The 20,179-nt window shown below is 50.7% G+C and overlaps 1 protein-coding gene across 2 annotated transcripts in view; it reads left to right on the plus strand.

Moving 5' to 3' along the window:
- The first annotated feature begins 9,363 nt into the window (after window positions 1-9,363).
- SMAD7 (SMAD family member 7) overlaps window positions 9,364-20,179 on the plus strand; it is a 30,827-nt gene continuing 20,011 nt past the window's right edge. The window contains exons 1-3 of one of the 2 annotated variants that reach the window (XM_019721390.2): window positions 9,364-11,196; window positions 12,581-12,634; window positions 18,261-18,335. In XM_019721390.2, coding sequence (XP_019576949.1) covers window positions 10,581-11,196; window positions 12,581-12,634; window positions 18,261-18,335 — 745 coding nt within the window. In that variant the 5' untranslated portion in view covers window positions 9,364-10,580. The remainder of the gene's footprint in view (window positions 11,197-12,580; window positions 12,635-18,260; window positions 18,336-20,179) is intronic. The other variant, XM_019721398.2, reaches the window with a different exon arrangement.

Consider the following 20,179-nt stretch of genomic DNA (forward strand, 5'->3'; position numbering starts at 1 on the left):
GCTGTTTCCCTTTCCTAGAAGGGTCCTACCGATCTTTCCTTCTTCCTGGACAGGCCTTCCCTGATCCCAGATCTAACTCAGCCATTCTGAGCCCTGCACACCAATCCGAGTCTCTCATTCTACTTCATGTTTTCCAGAGCTCTTGTAACTGTGTGCCATTATATTTTTTTATGTATTTGTTTACTTAGTTGTTTTCAGTCACCCCTTGAATGCAAACTCCCTAAAGGAGAGACTAGGTGCCTAGATCAATGCTTATCACATAGTTGGGGTGCAGGAGAACTGAGGAATGGTCCCTGCTTGTCTGGGCCACAGTGTAGTCAGGGTGACAGGACTCTGGAGATTGTGAAAGGTGATACTGTGAATAGATCACGAGTGCTGTTTGAGTCCCAGAAGGGAGGTTCCTGACCAATCATTCATTCATTCACTCACAAAACACCTACTCTGTGCAGAACAGCCAGGGTCAGCCAGCCAGGGAGAGCTGTACTGTTTGTTTTGTTTTGTTTTGTTCTGTTTTGTTTTGCTTTCTGTTTCTTTTTACCTGTATATTTGCTATGTTGTCTTTTAGATATTTAGGACAACTGAGCATTCCTGGGTGTAGAGATGTGTGAATGGAAGCATAGATGAGCTCTGGACCTGCAAGTGTTACTGTCCAGCTGGGTGACCTCAGAGAATTTTCTCTCCATCTTCAAGGAGCCCCGCATGAGAGAATGCGTGTGAAAATCCTTATACAGGAAAGGGACGGAAAGGGGAGGGCACTGAATCAGAAGTAATTAGGAGCGTTTTGACCAAGTCCCCTCAACATTTGGGCACCTTATTCCTCAGTAAGGTATTTAGGTCTCTCTCTGTTTGAGTGTATCCTTGGGCTTCAAGCAGTGGTTTGTCATCTTTAGGGTTTTCAACTGAGGAACCCACAATTCAATTACCAACATTTAATTTTGCTGAATAAGTCTGTAAAGAAATACCATCTATTATCATCATTTCATAAAAATTAGGGCACATTCATTCCCCGAACAAGAGAGAACATCATCTCAGAATAAAGGATTTATTCCTTTTTTTCAGTTGGTCAAACAGTCATGTATTCAGCTGATATTGGTTGTGTGCTTACTCCGTGCTAGTCACAGTGCTTGATGGACTGTAACACCTACTCCCTGCCCTCATGGAGTTTATAGGTGGGGGTTGGGGGACAGACATGAATCAAGGAATTGCAATTAAATGTAAAATTTAAAGTTATAAATGCTACAAAAAGGAGATGCCTGGGGCTCTGAAGGTGAATAATGGTGGGGGTGGGGTGACCTGATCTAAAGGATTGGGAGCCCAGAGGAGCCGCTGTGGGACAGAAGGAGTAACGTGAAATTTCAGGGGTGGAAGGAAGGGACTGAGGTGATGACATCAACAAGGGTAGGAAGAGGGTGCCAAGCCAGTCAGGGCTTTGTAGGCCAAGGAAGGGAATTTGTCTTTGTTCAAAGGGCGGTAGCAAGACTTTTGGGTGGTGATGCAGTCAGACCAGAACTGAGACCAAGCTCAGCAGAGGGGACTGACTGGTGGAATGAGGCAAGAGCAGAAGTGAGGAAAGCGCTGTGTGCGTCGGTCACCAAAGGAAGGCTGGTGGCTTGTGGTGGGTGCAGCTACGTGAGTGGACCTAGAGAAACGCAGATGGGCTGAGAGGCATCTCACAGGTAAAAGTGACAGGATGTGAGGGCTGGTTTGGATATGAGATGGGGAAGAAAGAGGTTGCTGTCCAGGATGAGCCTTCGTTTCTGACTCCCAAACGTTCTGAGTTTGGAGCTCTGCAGAAGAAGCAGAGCTGGGAGGAAGATACCCTGTTTGGTCATAATGAGCCTAAGGTACCTTTGAGAGGTCCAAGAGGAGGTGTTAAATAGGCAGGTGCATATGTGGGACTAGGGTTCCAAGCTGAGGTGAGACTTTTAACTTGACCCCCTTTCTGCATCTCTAGCTGTAATGCCCCCCCCCCCACACACACACACAGAGAAGAGTGGGGGTTGGGAGGCCTTACCTTTCTCTTCATGCCTTTTTGGACCATTATGCACGTTTCGTCTATGCAAAAATCAATAAAATGGCAAAAGAAAACTAAAAATACCGAATAACTAAGCATTTGAAAAAATGCACGACATGATGCAAACTTGCCCATGGATGACAGGGTCCAGGATTTGGACTGGAAATGAGTAATCTTTGGTCTATGTAACCTTTAAAAATCCCTTCTAGTAGTTTTCCTTATCTTCTCTTATTGGTCTACCAGACTCAAGCGACAATAAATAACATCATATTCCACTGCCCTTGAAAACCTTCAAAATGCATGTTTCGGAGGTGAGGGGGGACCCAGACTGAACTCAGCAGGGCAGCAGTCGGCCGCTGGGTCTCTCCTTCCCCGTGGGTCTCTCCTTCTCATTTCCTCCTCACTTGTCATACTGATCAACAGAGGTATTTATTTCTAGGACATAGGAAAATATGTATGACTCGTAGTAATGCCAGAAAAGGACTAGAAGAACTTTTTATTGTGTCTCACTTATCCCCCTCTCGGTGTAAGGGAAAGATTTCCTGGGCTTACTTGCTTTTTACACTCTGATGCTGGTCTAATACTTCCTTGATACTGGTTCTAGGAAAACGCACACAAAGTCCCAGACGCTAGAAAAAATGGCTTCCTTCTTCATCACCCTACCGCTTGGACACTTATCACCTCTAAAAATTCATTTCCTAGGCTGGGAAGGTGAGTCAAAATTATCTTATTGGGGGCTCCTACCTCAGAATCCATGATAATCGTGACCATTAGCATGTGTATACCCCTTAGTTTACACAGGGCTGGTGCTCACAGAGTGTTGCCACCTCGTCCTGCAACCCCTGGTGAGGGCTTTGTTTTCTGAGACTCACCTCGGGTCTGGCACACACAAGATGTTGTTAATTCAGTGTTTGTTGCCTGAGGAAGGCAGACAGACTACGGAAACAGGCTTTCCTAAGGCCTCACAGCGAGGAAGGGCAGAAAAGTATATTTAATCCTAAAACTGGGCGGAGGGTTTCTTCCCCTCCGCCAGGTCCTCACCGGTAGAAATGCTTTGACCATCAGTCACAGGCTGGGCTCCCTCGGTGGGTCCCAGAACGTGCCAGGGGCGGGGTGTGTGGTTACCTCTGACTCTTTTTCTCTCCTCCGGTTGAAACATCACTCACTCCTGCAGACTGCAGACTCCTCCAGTTCTGATTCACCACTGTACTGGATGTTTTGTCACTCAGATCCTAACTGGCACTTCCTAGGCAGAACTGAGCACCGGTTATCCTTTGATGACTTTTGGCAGGGGAATGGGAAAGATAAAAATAGGGTGAAAAATCAGAAAACAGCTAAAGTTAAGTCAGTAGTCCACCGTGACCAGGAGCTTGGAATCTGTTGAGTGTGGTGGGATTTGAAGGCAGACTCCCTACAGCAGGGACAGTAAGAAACAACACCAGGGGACCTCTGATGTAGGCTCAACATTTTATTTCTTTTGCTGTCTTTAAAATAATTTTTTTAATGCCCGTGGGAATCACCCAAATGCTGTGTGTGTCTGTCTATACTGCAATGGTGAATAATAATTTTTTTGTTATTGGCATTTGAGAACATTGCCTAAGTACCCCCATCCCTGAGCTTCACTGCTGAAGGCACTGCCTTCCTCTTGTGTTAAAACTGGCACCGTTTCCTGACACGAACCAGTTTGACACAAGTGAGACTTGACTGTTGATTTGAGGAATGGAGATCATGGAGATTTCCCGGGTTATTTGAGAAGCTTTTCTGTAACTATAGATGAGAGAGTGTTGTTCCTGCAATTTCTTTGTACAAAGAAAACTTCATTCTGAGGGAGAAGATCTCCCAGAACACCCATTGTAGGGGCCTCACCTCCATCACTGACTTCCTGAGGCTTAGGAGTGTTTATAGATGTATATTTAAATGGCAAGCATGGCTTGGGTTTTGAACAGAACATGAAGTTAACAGAAAATTACATTTTTTTTCTTTCTTTCATCCATTCGACCATGAGCCCCTCTGCCTGGTTAGTCAACTCAGCTAATTTAATCCCAAATATTTCTTCCTTTGGGTTTTGAGACCCCCTCCCAGACAGACAAAATCCCTTTCTTTTCTGTTCTGCTAAGCAAGTGCCTCTATTCTTGCCATCAGGGTAGCACTGATGACTTTTGTAAGGGTTAAGGTTGTTTTCATATTTCTAGGCCTGTCTAAGATTATGCACTTCTTGAGGGCAGAGGCCATTTAATACCACTTTTATATTCCCCAGAGGTCTTGCCTGGTCTGGCACCACATCTTGAATCGGGGCTGGCTAAATGGATTGAGAATCATGTGAACACATTTCTGTTCCGAAAAGCAAAGCTCTCATTTTCTTAGATCAGGCAGGCCCCTTCCTGTGGCTCTGTGGTCCCGACATCAGTATTTATGAGGCTGTCCCTCCCGGGTTAGGACTTGCACCTGATTGCTATCTAGAATGACTTTAGATTAGAACTGGCGCGTTTCCTCACTGACTCTTGCCAGGGTCATGACGAGGCAGCCTCCACCCTTGCAGTCTGGGATGACACACTGGCCTCTCTTGTCATCCGCCTTCCTGCAGGAACTGCCCCACAGAGAGAGAAGCTGTCTACAGCCTCACTTCCATGTGGGGACCTCGCCAACCCCATCCTTGTTTACAAGACATCAGACGAGTGAATTTCAAGCAATGAGAAAAACAGGCAGAGATTTAAAAAAATAATCTTTCAATCTATATATTGTGGAATAAGTCATACATTCACATGGTGCAAAACTCAAAAGGTACAAAAAGTCATATACAGAGAAGTTTCCCTCCCAGCTCTGTGCTATAGCTAGCCAATGCTCCTCCCAAGAAGAAGCCACATCTAATGTGACTGTATACGTGAATGTCTCTGTTGTCCTTGATCTTCACTTTTTCTGGATGTTTCTCATGTCTCCTCCATAAACAACATTCATTTCATCCTGCCCCTTCCTCCCAGAGTCCCCAGGACCTAGCTGAGCGTAACGGACAGCCACCTGGCAAATGTTATGGATCAGCTGACAGCATGTCTGTAACACAAAAATATTTGATGAGTCAGGGCTTATAGCATCTCTATTTGATTGTGAATTAGATGCATTTTTCATTCACTTATGTTCTTGTTCTTCTAAGATAAGCCAAGAGGTGCTGATTGTCACATTGGCCTTACTCATGCCCATCTTCCTTTCATGAATCGTCGCTTCTGTTTGTATGGCTGCCAGTTCAGGATGGCTTAGGGCTCATTCACACATTTTTCAGGGGATGGTTGTGCAAGAAATGTTGATATTTTCCAACACAATTTTGGCCTCTTCAGTTGTTTCTGCAAGGAAAAATCCTTATCCCTGCCTCACCCCTGCCCTGGGCCCTACCAATACACACCTATATGCACTTAGGGGCTCTCTCCGCCCTTCTCTTCCAGGAACCACTGAAATCGAGAAAAGCACTGAAAGGAAAAATCCTGTCTTCCCTGGACAGGAGTGATTTTTTTTTTTTTTTTGCTTTGCTTAGGGTTGCTTGTAAGTGTGGAGAGTTTTGTAAATTCTCTTGTTCGCTTTCCTCTTTCTCTTTCAAGTCAGTCTCCCCCTGGCTGTTGTGTAGGGTTCACCTGCTTCTCCTCTACCTCCTGTGCACTCTGGGGCCCAGAATGCTCAAGACCCGGGGCTTGGAGTAATTTCCCTCTGGCTTCCTTTCTCCTCTAGATGCTTAGCCAGCGGTCAGTCAAGTGGCAGCCCCTGCAGTCCTCCGGGTGCCAAGGGCCAGTGATTAAGTAGCCAGGTCTTGAGCTGACTCCATCCTGGTTTGTCATAACTCTGCTGCAAGTTATTTTGGTCTCCATGACTTGTGGCTGCACCATGATTACGGTTTGATATCTATCACCAAAGTGACTAAAAGATGAAAATAGAAGCCACAACAGGAAATAAACAACTGCAAATGAGATATTTTATTCCATATTCCCTGCCAGCAAATGATTAGAATCAAACTCATTCACAATAGTTTGGTGAACTCCTAAACTTTTTCTTTTTTTTCTAAAGGATCAGAATATTTTGAAATGGGGTGCTTGTCAGTCTCATTTGGACCTGTGGAAAGGAAAGGAACTCCCTTTCTAGGCACACCAGCCAGCCAGCAGTTCCTCTATGGCCCAGCTTCTTTCTTGGAAAGGAATAAGAATGTGACGGGGTGGGGCCGGCTCTCAGGAAGGCTTGGGATATTAACTGATTCAGGGAATGCCAGGGAGCTAATAAAGCAGCACCAACCATTGTAGCTACTTGCCCAGCATCCTACCCATCATCTACTTAGGGCAGTAAAATGGAGGAGGAAAGCTGTGTAGAGAGGGCAAGATAGGGGTGACGCCTGAATTAAAACACCCACAATTACACTGTATGGGAACATATCTCTGCAAGTATATGCATGTTCCACCCAGACAAGCTGTGACGTCAGATTCAACTCCTGAAACACCCATTAAACCTACCTGCCCTGTGTATGCTCTGGCCTCTCATCACAGGGTGTCAGCACCATTGGCCAGATTTCCCAGTCTTTAGGTTCTCCATTTAGCCAAGAAAGCTTACTTCAAATTATGACATTTGCTTTCTCTGTTTATTTAAGTCCTTCCTGTCACTTTGCAGCCTGGCCTCGCCTCTCCTAAAAAGCAAAGATCTTCCCTCCACAACTAGATTGAAGGACAACTTGGAGCTGATGGGCCCTGGAGAAACATATTGTCCCCCAATATAATTTTTTTTAAAAAAAGCGAAGATCTTCTAGTGAGGCCCAGAGCACAGAGAGGGAATGGGACCCTGAGAGGGCAGGAAACTTGTCCAGAAAGCTTTTTAAACCCTGCCAAGTGCTCTGCTAATGTGAGGATCACCACTCATGCAAGCTATTTAATCAGTGAGTGGCAGAGCCCTAGACAGGATTCAGATTTTTTGACTTCTAGTCTGGTATTCTTTCTAAGCTTTTCTAAGATTATACATTTCCCAGACACCTCAAAAGTCCCATTTCTGTGTCTTCCATCTTTCCCTGCCTATGCTGATGGGATCACCCACATCCAAATCTCCCCATCCTCCATTTTCTCTTGGGCTTTCTGGGCTGCTATCTTTGCAGGTTGCCTCTTTAGAAAGTTACACACACACACACACACACACACACACACACACACACGAAGTTTCAATGTCCTTTTCAATAAACATTTTTATTTGTAACAAAATTATGATTTTATACAATTGCAGCCTATGTGGCCTTACAAAATAATGTTGAAAGCACCAGCTTCTTCCCTGTCCTACAACACATTTATGCACTGCTTGGCATCTTCTAGGTCAATGAGCTTCAGGACCCCCTTGCCTGGAGATGGTCATGTAACCATTGTTCCTGATTTTCTCTCATGTATTTCTCCAAAGGTGCTTTTGGTGGGCTTGAGGTGAGCGGTCCAAATGCCCCTTTAAGTTCCATTCAACTCTGTTGATTCCTAAATATTTATTGAGCATCTATTGCATGTCAGACACCTTTAAGTTGCTGGAAGAGACGGGGCTGAGCTATAAAGCTAAGATTCATCTGTGTTTTTTCCTTTTAAGAACGTATAATTTAGCTAGGAAAATAATAATAGTGCATTTCACCTTTTCTAAAGATTCATTAAATTCCCCCAATGAGTTTCATTGTCCTCCCGATCTCAAAATTCTAAATGACTTTTTTAAATAATCTTATTTCACTGAATAATATGTGAGGTTAGATCACCATGCCAACTAGTGTCCTCGTCAATACTGATGCCTATACGTTTAAATTTACATTTCTCGGTACCATCTGCTTTCACTAAGTAATCGCTTCTTCTGGTCCTTTGCCTTACCAATGCTTAACCCATTTCCATGCAGTTATCTGCCAGCGGGTCTATGCTTCTCTCAAACCTGGGGTCAGGGGATAAACTCTCTGACCTAAGCACCTTGAAAGACACGGGGCCGATCTGGGCGCGGAAACAGGCCCGGTAGCATATGCATATGCTAGGCAGGTTTACTCCAAAGGTAACCTTCCCCGGCCGAGAGGCGGGGTGGCTGAGGTCTTCCGGGCTCCAGAGGAAACCTGCCGGCGGCGGGCGGGTGACCCCCGCCCCCTCCCGCCAGGATGCTGCCCCTTGCAGCTCGTCAGCCGGCCAAATGCATTCCAGAGCTGTGCACAAGACACACTTCTCCAGGCAGTCCTAGAAACCCGAGCCCGGAGCGGGAGAGGGCGGGAGGGAGCGCGCGGCCGCCGCTGAGGTCACATTCGCGCCGCCTTCCAGCCCTCAGCAGCCCGGCTGTTCCCTCCAGTGCACACCTCCCAGGGCCTCCGTCCAGTCCGGTGTAAATGTCTTTCAAATCGAGACAGCGCTGTCCTTCCCGTTCCCTCCCGCGCGGCCAAGGGATCCGCCGCCAAGGCCTTTAAAACAAAACGAATGAATGGAAGCGCTAGGGTGAGCGCGCGGGACAGCCACCGCGAAGCTCCACCAGCTGGGTCTAAATCGGGCCACCGACCGGCTTGTTCCGCTCCAAAACTCGCCGGCGATGCCCGCTGGGTGCTCTCGGGGCTTCCCATTTCCCCTCTGATCCGGCCAGGTCTCAGTCGATTCTGGGAGCTTTTTTGGCTCCCCACCTTTATTCGCCCCCCCCCACCTATGGTCCCCCCCTCCCTGCAGACTTGGGAGGGGGTGGCGAGGGCAAAGGGTGGGGGGAGAAATAGCTTTTAGAAACCCGATCTGTTGTTTGCGAAACACAATCGCTTTTTTTTTTTAAAGCGACAGGGTGTCTAGACGGCCACGTGACGAGGCCGGAGCCGGGCGCGCCACTGCGCAGTGGAACCAGCAGAGCAGAGGGCCCGCGGGGGGGGGGGGGGGTGAGGGAGGAGGAGGCGGCGGCGGCGGCTGGGGGCGGGAGAGGGAAGGGGAGGAAGGGGGAGGGAAGGGGGCGGGGGCGGGAGGCCTTGCGGGAGGCGACGAGCCCGGGGCACACTCGCTCGCTCTCGGCGCACGGAGGAGCCGTCCTCGAGCCGCGCCAGCCGAGCCAGCCGGGCGCCGTGCTCGGTCCGCTCGCCGAGCGGGAGAGAGCTGCGGGAGACAGAGCCAGCCTGCCGGCGCCGAGCTGCCGAGAGCTCGGCCCCGGAGCCCTTGAGTGCTGCGCGGCGAGCCCCCGGAGGCGGCCGAAGGACCCGAGCGCCAGGAGAGGGCGGACGGGGGACAAGGAAGCTCCCGGGCGCGACGAGGAGAGTCTCGGAGGCGGAGGCGGCGTGAGGACACCGGGGCCTCCTGCCGCCGCAGCGGGGTCGGGGCGAGTAGCCCATACGGGGAGCCCCGGCAGCCAGCCCTGGCCAGGGGAGGGGGCGCCGGCGGCCCCCGCACTAGCTAGCAGCTTGCGCCCAAGAGGGCGAGAGCGCGCGACCCGCTTGGGGCCCGCTGCCGCCGCGCCGCCCTCCCCCGCGCTGTCAGCCCTGCCGGGCGCAGCCGCCGCAGCATCTTCTGCCCCTGCGCCCCCGCCAGCCCCGAGGAAGTCCCCGCCGAGAACCGGAGCCCTAGGGAGCGCAGGAGGAAAGACCAGAGACTCCCCTAAAACACCCAGATGCGGAGACTTGAAGCAGCCTAGCCAAAGCTTTCTGTGGATTAAAAAAAATATACGATTTTCTTTTTTTGGGGGGGCAGAAGAAAAGGAGAGGAAGATCAGCGGGGATCTGCAAGGAAGAAAGGGGGATGTAACTCGTGGATACGTTTTTTCCACCCTTCAAACGTCTTGTTCTACTTTGTAAACATTTTTTTTTTTAAACCCCAGCTTCAACCGGACGGCCCCAGACCTCCAGGGTGTGAGGAGGTGGTGGTTTTCATTTTGGGGCTTTGCATATTTGGTTCTTAAATCTTGAGAGAGCCTTCTTATTTCGCCAGACATCTCATGCGGGTTGAAGTCCACTCGGCCCCCTCCCCCGAGTCTTCTTGTGCACGGAATTCGAGATCTGGTTACTAAGGATATAGAAGAAAAAAATAAATCGCGTGCCTCCCTTTTTTTTTTAATTGCTTGCTTCTCCCCACCCCCAAATTAAGTTACTTAGCAAGGGGGAAAGAGGGTTTTTCCTCCTTCCAGCCCAGCCGAACGCCTTTCGTTTTTGCCCCCGCGGATCTTCCATGTAGGAAGCTGAGGCTGGCGAGCCCGACACTTGGAAGCCGCTGCGGGGGGGCCTCTTTTTTGGGAGGCGCCGGCCCGGGCAGGCTTCGTCGCCCCCAGGGAAGCGGCAGCCGCGTTCCTCCGGGGTGCGCCGGGGCCCGAGAGCCGCGCACGGCGCGGGCGGCGCGGGGTGGGGCAGCCGGAGCGCAGGCCCCCGAGCTCCGGCGGGCGCCTCCGGGCCCCCGTGCGCGCCCCGGCCTCCGGGAGACTGGCGCATGCCACGGAGCGCCCCTCGGGCCGCCGCCGCTCCTGCCCGGGCCCCTGCTGCTGCTGTTGTCGCCTGCGCCTGCTGCCCCAACTCGGCGCCCGACTTCTTCATGGTGTGCGGAGGTCATGTTCGCTCCTTAGCCGGCAAACGACTTTTCTCCTCGCCTCCTCGCCCCGCATGTTCAGGACCAAACGATCTGCGCTCGTCCGGCGTCTCTGGAGGAGCCGTGCGCCCGGCGGCGAGGACGAGGAGGAGGGCGCGGGGGGAGGCGGAGGAGGAGGCGGCGAGCTGCGGGGAGAAGGGGCGACAGACGGCCGGGCGCATGGGGTCGGTGGCGGCGGCGCGGGCAGGGCTGGCTGCTGCCTGGGCAAAGCGGTCCGAGGTGCCAAAGGTCACCACCATCCCCATCCCCCAGCCGCGGGCACCGGCGCGGCCGGGGGCGCCGAGGCAGATCTGAAGGCGCTCACGCATTCGGTGCTCAAGAAACTGAAGGAACGGCAGTTGGAGCTGCTGCTCCAGGCCGTGGAGTCCCGCGGCGGTACGCGCACCGCGTGCCTCTTGCTGCCCGGCCGCCTGGACTGCAGATTGGGCCTGGGGGCGCCCGCCGGCTCGCAGCCAGCCCAGCCGCCCGCGTCCTACTCGCTCCCCCTCCTGCTGTGCAAAGTGTTCAGGTGGCCGGATCTCAGGCATTCCTCGGAAGTCAAGAGGCTGTGTTGCTGTGAATCTTACGGGAAGATCAACCCCGAGCTGGTGTGCTGCAACCCCCATCACCTTAGCCGACTCTGCGAACTAGGTAAGAAGTTGTTCTGCGCCCACCCTCCCCTCCCCCTGGCGCTCAAAGTGGGGGAAGAAAAGCCCCGTGGGCTGTGTGTTTGTGCAGCCACCTCTCCGGAGGGGAGTGTACAGTCTTTCCTGGGAGGAGACTTGGGGACTAAAGTAGAGAAAGAACACGGGGAAACTGGAAGGGCATTCCCTGGGGGTTCCCTTCCATTTTTTTCTCTTCTGTTGCCCGGAGGGAGGCTATAAGCAATGTTCATGCACGTTCTGCAGACACGCGGTTAAAAATTAGACGCTCTCATTTCCGGATCAGCTAGGGGGTGCACAGAGAAGTAGGGGTCACGCCTCCCCCGAACCCGGAAAGGCGTTGAGGTGTGTGGCCGAGTTGGATTCGGTCCAAGCCCGCCAAGGAAGGCTGGGAGCAGCGAGTTGTAAAGGCTGGGAAGTCTCTGCTCCTTTAGTAAATAAGGAGAGTCACGTAGGGCACAAGTGGCCCGGATACTGCCCTGGCTGCGCAGCTTTGGGGATTTGGGTTAGGTTAGGATGGGAGGATGAACTGGGTATCTAGTCTGAACTCTGTAAAGAACAAGGAGTCGGGAAGTTGGATGTCCCCTACTTTTCCTTTCCTCTAGCACAGGAAAGCACAGAACTGACCTTAGAGTGGTCTGCCTGCAGCGCCTCCGTGACGGTGCTGCCCCTAACTGCGCTGGGGCCTGGACTGAGACCCCAGCCTCCTTCTCTGTATCTATCCAGCCTCTTCCATGGCTTCTCTTTTCTCTACGTCTGTGTGCGGTGCGGGTGTGTGTGTGTGTGTGTGTGTGTGTGTGTGTGCTCGCGCGCGCGCGCGCGTGCACCCGGGATGCCCAGAGATCCTCCCAAGTTACCAGCGCATTTTGGGGCGCGTCTCCCGGGTGGGCTGGGAAAGCGGAGCGCTGCATTCCCCGCGCGGGTGCAGACCCGAGCGGCGGGAGCGGAGATGAATTGCGCCCCTGGGGGGCGGGCCGCGGCGGCGGGGTGGGGGGGGAGGCGGAGGGCGGTGGATGCGGAGTCCCAAGTTCGGGGATGGGGGGGCAGGGGGGCTCTGTCGACCCCGGCTTTGGGAACGGTGAAGTGCGCGGCCTGGCTGAGTCGCGGCCGTGCGGGTAGTTTCCTGCCGGGCAGACTGAGCGCGGCGGCGGCGGCCGCAGACGTGGAGGAGCGGAGCGCCGAGGCTGGCGCCAGGCGGCCTCTTTTGTTTATCTGACAGCTAAATATCAAGGCAATCACCGCCTCGCGGCCCTGCCTCCAACCCCCACAGCTAAGACAAACAGTTGGGCTAAAAGAATGCCTCTGTTATCATAAGTTTCTATCTCTCTTTCTCATGGCTCGGCCTTTATTTTTTCTTACTTTTTTAATTCCAGAGTCTCCCCCTCCTCCTTACTCCAGATACCCGATGGATTTTCTCAAACCAACTGGTGAGTAGATAATTTTAAAAATATCCTTCCTCTCTTAAGTTAGAAACGGAGCCTCTAGAACGCGGATTTTTTTTGTCCCGGGCAGCGGCTTCTTGGGGAGGCGCTGGGTTTGCGCGGAGGTGATTATAGGTTTCCTCTGTTGGAAGTTTGGTAGATTTTTCTGTTCTTGTGGCTGGAGATTATATTATATGCGTTTTTTCCCCCCTCAAAAACGTTACCTAGATGTATTTTACAATTTGCTCCTTTTTCATATATTTGCACGCCATGACCAAAGTTGGCTCAGCTTTAACACGTGGAATTTGACCCACACAGAAGTGTCTGGGGAACCAAACAAGATAGGTTGATGGGAAAATTCGGAGACTTGTGAGTGCCAGAGGAGTCAGTGAGAAGAGTGGATAATTTGATGGAAGGGAAGGCAGTTTTTAAAGGTGCAGAGAAGATTTTGGCTTGGAGTAAGAGGTTAGAAAATTTAAGAAGTAAAGGCAATACCTCTGCCCTGGTCCCCTGCAAGTCAGCACTCCTCCTGGGTTTTCTCAGAATTCTTGGTAGGTGCTATGAAAGTTTTTAGCATAGCTCTGCCTGCCTGTTGCTTTGTCACCGGATGGCACAGGGCCAGGGCAAAAGCTCATTTGAGACTGGCACCAATCCTCTTGCGGTTGTCTGCATTCAACTGGCTGGCAGTGCAGGGGCTCGCCCTATGGAGCTGGTGGGGGTTGGGGGGGTGGAGGGTCAGCAAAACTGGGACGTGGGGTAACAACAGGGATGGATGGCTCCTGTGTCCTGGAGCCCCTCCTTACAGTGGGAATTTCATTAGCTGAAAAGTAGGGATTGTAACTTTGATACTGTGTGCCTTGTATGCTGGTGCCTGAGAAATGCAATGTTTGTGACTTTCTTTTGCCAAGCTTCTGGGAGCAGTGAAGGGTTGGGCCTCCTTTCGCTCTTGGAATTCTACAGGTCCTTCTGCCTCATGAGTTTTGGCTGTTGGGCTTTCCCCCCCACTAATTAAAAGTTCTGCTGGGGTGTTGTCATAAATTAAATACTTTAATGAACGGTGTAACCGAAGCCCACAGCCCCCCCCTCCCCCCCAGCCCTCCAGGGACACCACCGCTCCCTCAAGTTGGGAAGGCGTTGCTGCTTGCCTGATGCCGGTCTAATAAGTGGCCTGCAAAGCATGTGATATTTTGCTTTCGATTTACAAAACACCAGATAAATGGTCATTAATGAGGAGATAACCAGCTTTCTGTATTTGTAACAAATGTTAACTGAAACTACCAAGCTCTGTTTTCTCAAAGAGTAACTTGATTGGGTTTTTGACTTTAAGACTCAAGAATTCTTTCAAGAGCTTAGTTCTCCAAGGGGCCATCTCTGCCCTGTTTTTGTTTTTCTTTCCGTAGTCTTCAAATTTGGAGGTTTTCCTTAAAAGAGAAAGATAGAGACTAGTCACCTGGGAGGTGGGGGTGCAAGAGAGCATAAGGGTAAATGTTCCCAGAAACCTAAAATCATAGAAGGGGAAGGCTTACATTCTCTTGGATTTCCTGCAAAGATGCTGGGATAAATATCTGTTCACAGGATTTAAGCAGTCATTCTGCCAGGCCAGGACCTCATTTTCAGTGAGTGGAGTGATATATTTATTCATTAGCAAGTGTTGACATTAGGTAGCAAAATGTGTGTAAACAGAGAAGCCACAAAGACAGGAATGTGCCATTTCCAAGGGGGAGAGAAGTTCTCTAGATGAGCCAATAGGAAGTGATTAACCTGCCAATCGGAAACTCAAACTGCTGGTTACTCACCCAAACCCTTTGTTTAAAACAAAGCAAAAAAAAAAAGGAATAAAAGGAATGAAAAAAGGCCAAGATATTCAAGGACTTCAGGGTGGTGATGGGGAAGCCCCCAGGGGAGGAACTGAACTGTCCTGACACGTGGAAGGTCTGAGACTGGAGAGCCCTCCTCACCCCCCAAGTCTGGGGCTGGCCCCTGTGGCTAGGGGCTCTGTCTGAGGTCAGATACACAGATGGGATGCTGCCCCAAGTTTTTCTCCTCACCTTATATGTGGAAGGAGAGTATTTGGCTGGAGAATTTAGACCAGCCACTTACATTCTTAAGTTTCTAAGCCCTAGTTTGAATTTTTGGTCTTGGGTTACTAGGTGAGAACTAGGCATAAGGTTTTACAATGTTAAAATCGACTGTTAAAATCTTAACCAGTTACACAACGAAGGGACTCCTTTCTGTGAAGTGTCCAGCTTGGGAAGAGTCCATGGGGAAGGGGGCAGGGCCCTGCAGCCTTTGGAGAGAGTCAAGGGTTAAAAGCCAAACCAGGAGCTCCATTTTGCTATAGTTGAAACCATTCCACTGCAAAGCCTGTGTGAGGGCCTCACCTTTGTAGACCTGGGTGCTTGGTGGTCCCAAGCCAGCAGGCTCTTCTGGGAAGGAGCATGAGATATGGCTGAACCTAGGAGCAGGGAGGCTGTGCCTGCCTTGTGGCAAGCTGAAGTCAGGAAGACCCCTCCCTACCCCCATGGCACAGGGAATAAGAGCATGCTATTTGAAATTAGATCTCACTTTATGGAGTGGAGGGTGGGGGAGATTGTTCTGTTGGCTCTGCTCCTTTTGTCCTCTGTATCCCATGGTCTGAAAGGGTTGAAGGATGGCTGGGGAGGGGGTTGTTGCTGGGTGCACTGTACCTGCTTAAGCTGGGGACCCAGTTGGCCAGTGTGTTTGGCAGATGGAGCCTCCAAAGCCTAGTTGAGAAGTCTGGGCGTCTAGCCTTTTACCTCTTCACTCAGGCTACTCTGAACTTTTTCAGGCCTCTTTATAAATCCAGGTGATCGAAGAGTTAGATTAGGTAATTCATTCATTCATTCATTCATTCATTCATTCATTCATTCATTCTGCATGCCTAAAAATGTGATAATTCCAATGTAGTGGATTGTCCTTCTGTGACCAGGGTTGTGGATTAGGGCAGAGCTGCGTCACTTGGGGTATACTGCTGGTGGCAGTGGTGGCATTGGCTCCTCTGCCCCAGACAGTATTTAAAAGGAAGCTCAGAACTAAGTTGACAGGACTACCCTGGCTCTCTGAGAACCACTCTCGTGGTCAGGGAAGTGGGATCCCAGCTCCCTCACCTTGTACCCTCTCAACAGCTCATTCCTTGGCTGCTCCCCAGGCCTGTTTTCTAGGACTGTATTGCTGCTGAGAGAGGGGAATGAGTCTCCCACAGCACCCAGCACTTACTGGGTGCTCCGTCATGTTTAGCAGTGGGTAGGAGCCAGGAATGGCCTCGAGCTTCTGAGTGTGTCAGACTGGGCTCTGAGGAGTGGGCAACACAGGCAGAAGCCGAGACCCTGACTTGAGAGATCTGTCTTGGCTGAGCTTTGCTGTGGGTGAGTGATGGAGGTGTGGCCTCTTTGACCTTTCTTTACAAGCCCGGCAGTCACTTGAGGCCAGTCTGGATGCTGAAGACTGGCTCAGCCCAACTCGCCGCAGGGAAGAGAGCGAGGACGCTGATGGCCTGGGGAGGGAGAGCCGTGGGACAGGCACTTGGGTATGGCCCAGCTCACTGGGTGGCCCCTTGGGCTAGTCAATGACGCCTCAGTTTACCTTGGTGCCAGTCGAACAGGTATACTTTGCTACTTCACAAGGGTGGTAGGGAGGCCTAATTAATGTTTGTAAATCCCTCCCGAGATCAAAGGCGCTACAGAAGGGCAGAGCACCATTTCATAAAAACGCTTGTGGTTGCCAGTGCTGAGCTGCCTTACCTTTGATCTGAGACAGGCCGACACCCTGAATGTGGTCCCAGCTCTGCCCTGAGATGCCGGGCCCTTCCTTTGAAACACACCTTGCCCTGGGATTCAGCCAGCCAAAGCTGGGTGGGGGGAGTGGCCATGGATAAGTCATCTTTAATGTGGGGGTGTCCTCCCTTTGGGAGTAGGTAGTAGCCTATCTCTAGAACATGGTAAAGGCCATCAAAGTAGTTTAGAAAGTGCAGGGTACACACCATTTAACAAGCAACTCCATTTCCTGTCTCCACTATTGTTTTCCATTTGATTAAGTGTATCCTGTAAAACTGTATATTCCTGTTAGGAATTATACTTTATGCTGATAAAATGAGATCATACATACAGTGTTTTCTTTCTTCTCTGCCTGTTACCACTCCTCTGCTTCCCCCTCCCCTGTTTAGAAGAGTTCTTGAAAAGTTCTTCTTCCAGCCTAAGAGAGAATGACTTCCAGAGAGGGATTAGAGAGAGAGGTGCGGGGACAGGCAATAGAAACCCAGAGGTGGTTTAGGACTATGTGTAGACCAGGCCCAGCGCCCCCCCCTCCCGCCCCGCCATCTCCCTTTATCAGGGAATGGAGACAGCTGCTGGGCTACTAAAGGGTTCCCACGGGCTACCGCTTCTGGGATGCTCTTTTCCTTGGCTTCTTTTGGCCAAGTGGTTCCAGTGGGCAATTGGTAATGCACACCCCAGGGACATCCTGCTAAGTGGCTTGGGTACGGGGACTGAAATTGCACCATCCGCCCTGGCGTGTTTGTTGCAGAGTGGGGAAGCTCCTTGCCTGAGCCAACCTTTCTCTATGGATTTCCATAGGTTTGGCATTGGACAGATGCACCAGAAGCTTGCAGGGTCTTGTGTATTTTTGTTTCCTGGAACTAATGAGTTGGGGTTCGTGGGCATTATTTTTTGTGTTAATTGCTTGGAGGGCGGTTGTCCAGTCTATTTCTCCGATTTGTCATTTGCCTCATCAACATTTAGGTTGCTATGCTGAGTACCTGTGGGTGACAAAGGCGGTGAAGAGAAGCTTATAGTATAGTTAGGACAGACAGGATCTGAAGATCAGGGAAAGACAGCAGAAGGAAACTCCCAAGTGCTGGGTGCCAGAAAGATTTTATAGGAACTGAGGGCAGGGAGCCTTGCAGGTCTAAGGTTGCCCGGGAAGGTTTCCAGAGATACGGAGAGTTTGGACTAGGCCTGGAAGCAGGTAGAACATTTCCCCTCCAGCTGGGAGTCTTGCCCAGAATTTTCTGTCTCTTGATGTGGTAGTGGCTCTACACAGGTGTGTAGATGAGTGTAATGCATTGAGTTGTACTTAAGATACGTGTGCTTTCCTATACTTAGTTATACCTCAATTAAAAAGGGAAAAGAAATCTCTTTAGCTCAACACTTGTCCTGAGAAAGTCCTGAAAAACTGGGACGTCTGTCTTTTAAAAGGTGATGGCCATGAGAGTATCAGAGGCTACTGGATCCAAGCAAAGAGGCTCTGCTCTTAGGCAGGGGCGATGGCGGGGAGACAGCAGCCAGGGTGGAGAGTCAGAACCTGGGCCTCCTTTGACCTTGGGAGCTACCTCGTTTCCTCAATGGGGGACTCGCAATAAAAGAGAAATTCCATCCAGTCTGTGATCGACCCTGACTTGACTAATGATTAACTGGCTGCCCAGACGAGTGACAAGGTGCTGTGGTCTGACGATGAGCAGCAAGGCCTGAGCAGCCCATTCATAATCAGCCTGGTGGCTGGGAGGCAGCCGTTTGGAATGTGTGGTTTCTCTTTAATGGTGTTTAGAATGTGCTTAAAAATTAATCTTGGTGTTTTTATGTATTTATTTCTTTCTCTCCCCTTTTCAAATCCACAGCAGACTGTCCAGATGCTGTGCCTTCCTCCGCTGAAACAGGGGGAACGAATTATCTGGCCCCTGGGGGGCTTTCAGGTAAGACACTTGCTCGGATTTTCCTGGTAATTTCAAGATCTTTTGAAATAACTGGGTACTGGAGGAATGGGGGCGGCCATCTGTCACCCCAGGCGGTCTGGAATTGATTCTCACCTTTCTGTGCCTTAAACTGGATGCATCCTTGGTGACTCTGAGCCCCTTCGGCTGGTCATTCTGAAGTCTCTTACGTATCAGGACACCACCTCACAGATGCGGAAATGGGCTCCACCTTGGGACTGGGGGTGTGCTCTGTTTCGTGGTGGTTGTTAAGCAGCTCCTGACATAGGTGGCTTCCGTTCGGCGTCATTAATTCATAGGTTTCAGCTCTTTTTTTTTTCTTTTTCCTTTTGCTCTTTGTTCATTGGGTGCCATGAAGGGGATGGATACACCTTTCAGGAACTTGCTGAAGACAGATCCTAAGTGTAGGACGGACGTGTAGAGTCGATGTCCTTGAGGCTTTTCTAAGTCATAATTGCCACCCAGCTTAGTGCAGCATGCAGTCGTGCACCTCTGGGGACGAGAGTGACACGGGGCCCTACAGACAGTAGGCGCTAATGCCTCTACCCAGGTTTTCCATGGTGCTGGAGGGTTATGGGATTGGATGAGGGGCATTAGGTACCTCGAGCATCCTTGTTCCTAAGGGACTCGAGAAGAGAGTGACCAACTTGCGGAAACTCATTAGCAATATAAGTGGGAGGCATTTCCATTTTTTTTCAAAAGACATCCAGTTTCTACCTGTTTTTCCCACCCAAGTATGTATGCATCACTGGGTTTTCTAAGAAGTAGCTAAAGCAAGAGGAAAGTAACGGGAGGGGCGGAGGTGGGGGGGGGGGAAAGAAATTCCAGCAGAGTTCTGGGCATTTGTCGTTTCTTGCTTTTGAGACATTGGTGTAGGATCACAGCAGCTCAGATGGAAGCTGTAAGTGTCTTTGGGGGACCGTTGTGCACCGTCTTCTGGGGGGTGACTAATTGGTCCAGCGTCACTCAGGCTCGGTTCATCCCAACCAGTTCCCTCCCAGGCTCTCCTCTTCAGGAATTGAGCTTGCTGAGACTGTCTTTAGGGAGACCTTGTTTGTTTTTATTTCTGTGCAGTATATACTCTGAGTGTTATCTGAGACAGAGGGTATTGTTTACTCAAAGCTCCTAATGAGAACTGGACAGGAAAAAGAGGGACCCAGAGAGGGGAGGGGGCTTGGAGCGCGAGGATGGGAGTGGACCAGAGCGTTGGAGGATGGAGGACCTGGAGCCACCTGTGAACTGCCTCTTTTCTGCTTTCGAAGGCTGTGAGAGTTCCTGAAAGAAAGAAGGCCAAGGCGAGGAAAGGGTCTGGGCAAAATAACACACTCAGGATGTTGTTAGATGGTTTTATTTTTTAAATCCCGAGTGTGCAAGGAGCTGCCCCAGCCCCTCTGAACCACATGAAATAAGCAAGGGAAGTGGTAGGTTTTGAAAGGGGGCTGTTCGGAAGGTTTGTCTTATTGATAACATCTTGTCTGTCTCCTCTGCTGGAGGAAATGACGACATCAGGCAGAGCCACTGGGCCGATATCCGGCTAGCTAAACACTGTGCCCCACTCAACAGTGTGCCCCATGCAGCCTCTTCTGAGATGGGTGGGCTTTATGTTCCAAAAGCTTTTTTTTCAGTCCTAGAAAGAAACTGGGGGGGGGGGGGTAAAAGCATTATTAACTCTCCCCCACACCCCCCAAGGTAATTGCAACCATTTAGATTAATGAGGAACTACTAGGAAAGAGTGCTTGCCTCTGAAGGGATCCCGCGGTTTAACAAAACTGCAAAAAAGAAAAAGGAGGGGGCCTCCACATCCACATGAAAGAGCATTTGTTTTG

The sequence above is a fragment of the Rhinolophus sinicus genome, linkage group LG09 (assembly GCF_036562045.2).
Source record: "Rhinolophus sinicus isolate RSC01 linkage group LG09, ASM3656204v1, whole genome shotgun sequence".
Classification (NCBI taxonomy): Eukaryota; Metazoa; Chordata; class Mammalia; order Chiroptera; family Rhinolophidae; genus Rhinolophus; species Rhinolophus sinicus.